This window comes from Cystoisospora suis (assembly GCF_002600585.1).
Source record: "Cystoisospora suis strain Wien I chromosome Unknown contig_12153, whole genome shotgun sequence".
NCBI lineage: Eukaryota > Apicomplexa > Conoidasida > Eucoccidiorida > Sarcocystidae > Cystoisospora > Cystoisospora suis.
The window spans coordinates 1,560-2,111 of NW_027164916.1; the positions used below are offsets into that span (position 1 = coordinate 1,560).

Here is a 552-nt window from a genome sequence, read left to right on the forward strand (position 1 = left end):
TAGATAGATAGATATAGATGTATGTTCGCTTCTGATCGATTGCCCAAGGTGTGGCTTGACGTGTTGGTCTCGTGTGGGTATGATCGGCCTCTCTCACTCTTTGAAAAGCTTTTCGACTCTTTCTCATTCCTCGTTTTCCAGGGCTAGTTAAGAGGAGAGAAGTGAAGAGTTTCTTCTACCTACACCGTAGATATAGATACGTATTGATATCTCTCTACTAGAAGAAGAAGAAGAAGCAGTAATAGTAGTGGTAGCAGTAGTCGTAGCCATATGAGTGAAGTCATCCGAATTGATCAGTCTATGTGTCTATCTCTCTCTTTGGTCTTCTTCATTTTTATCTTCCTCACTCGTATGAACTTCCGGTTCTTCTTTCTTTCCATTCTCCCAGNNATCAACTGGGAGAGCATTGTTTGTGTGGATAGCTTTGTCCCTTCGTCTCTCCATTCTTACTTATATGCATATACATCCTATCCATATATGTATAGTTAGCATAAGTATGTAGGTATGTGTGTAGCTAGATAGCATATGCATCTATATATATAGATAGATAGA

At 39.5% G+C, this 552-nt stretch overlaps 1 protein-coding gene across 1 annotated transcript in view; it reads left to right on the forward strand.

The window, feature by feature from the left end:
- The window catches only part of CSUI_011476 (uncharacterized protein), a gene marked incomplete at both ends in the record, with an annotated part of 2,054 nt that overhangs the window by 726 nt on the left and 776 nt on the right, over positions 1-552 (forward strand). Inside the window, one exon of the mRNA XM_068071574.1 lies at positions 142-161. Coding sequence (XP_067916450.1) covers positions 142-161 — 20 coding nt within the window. The remainder of the gene's footprint in view (positions 1-141; positions 162-552) is intronic.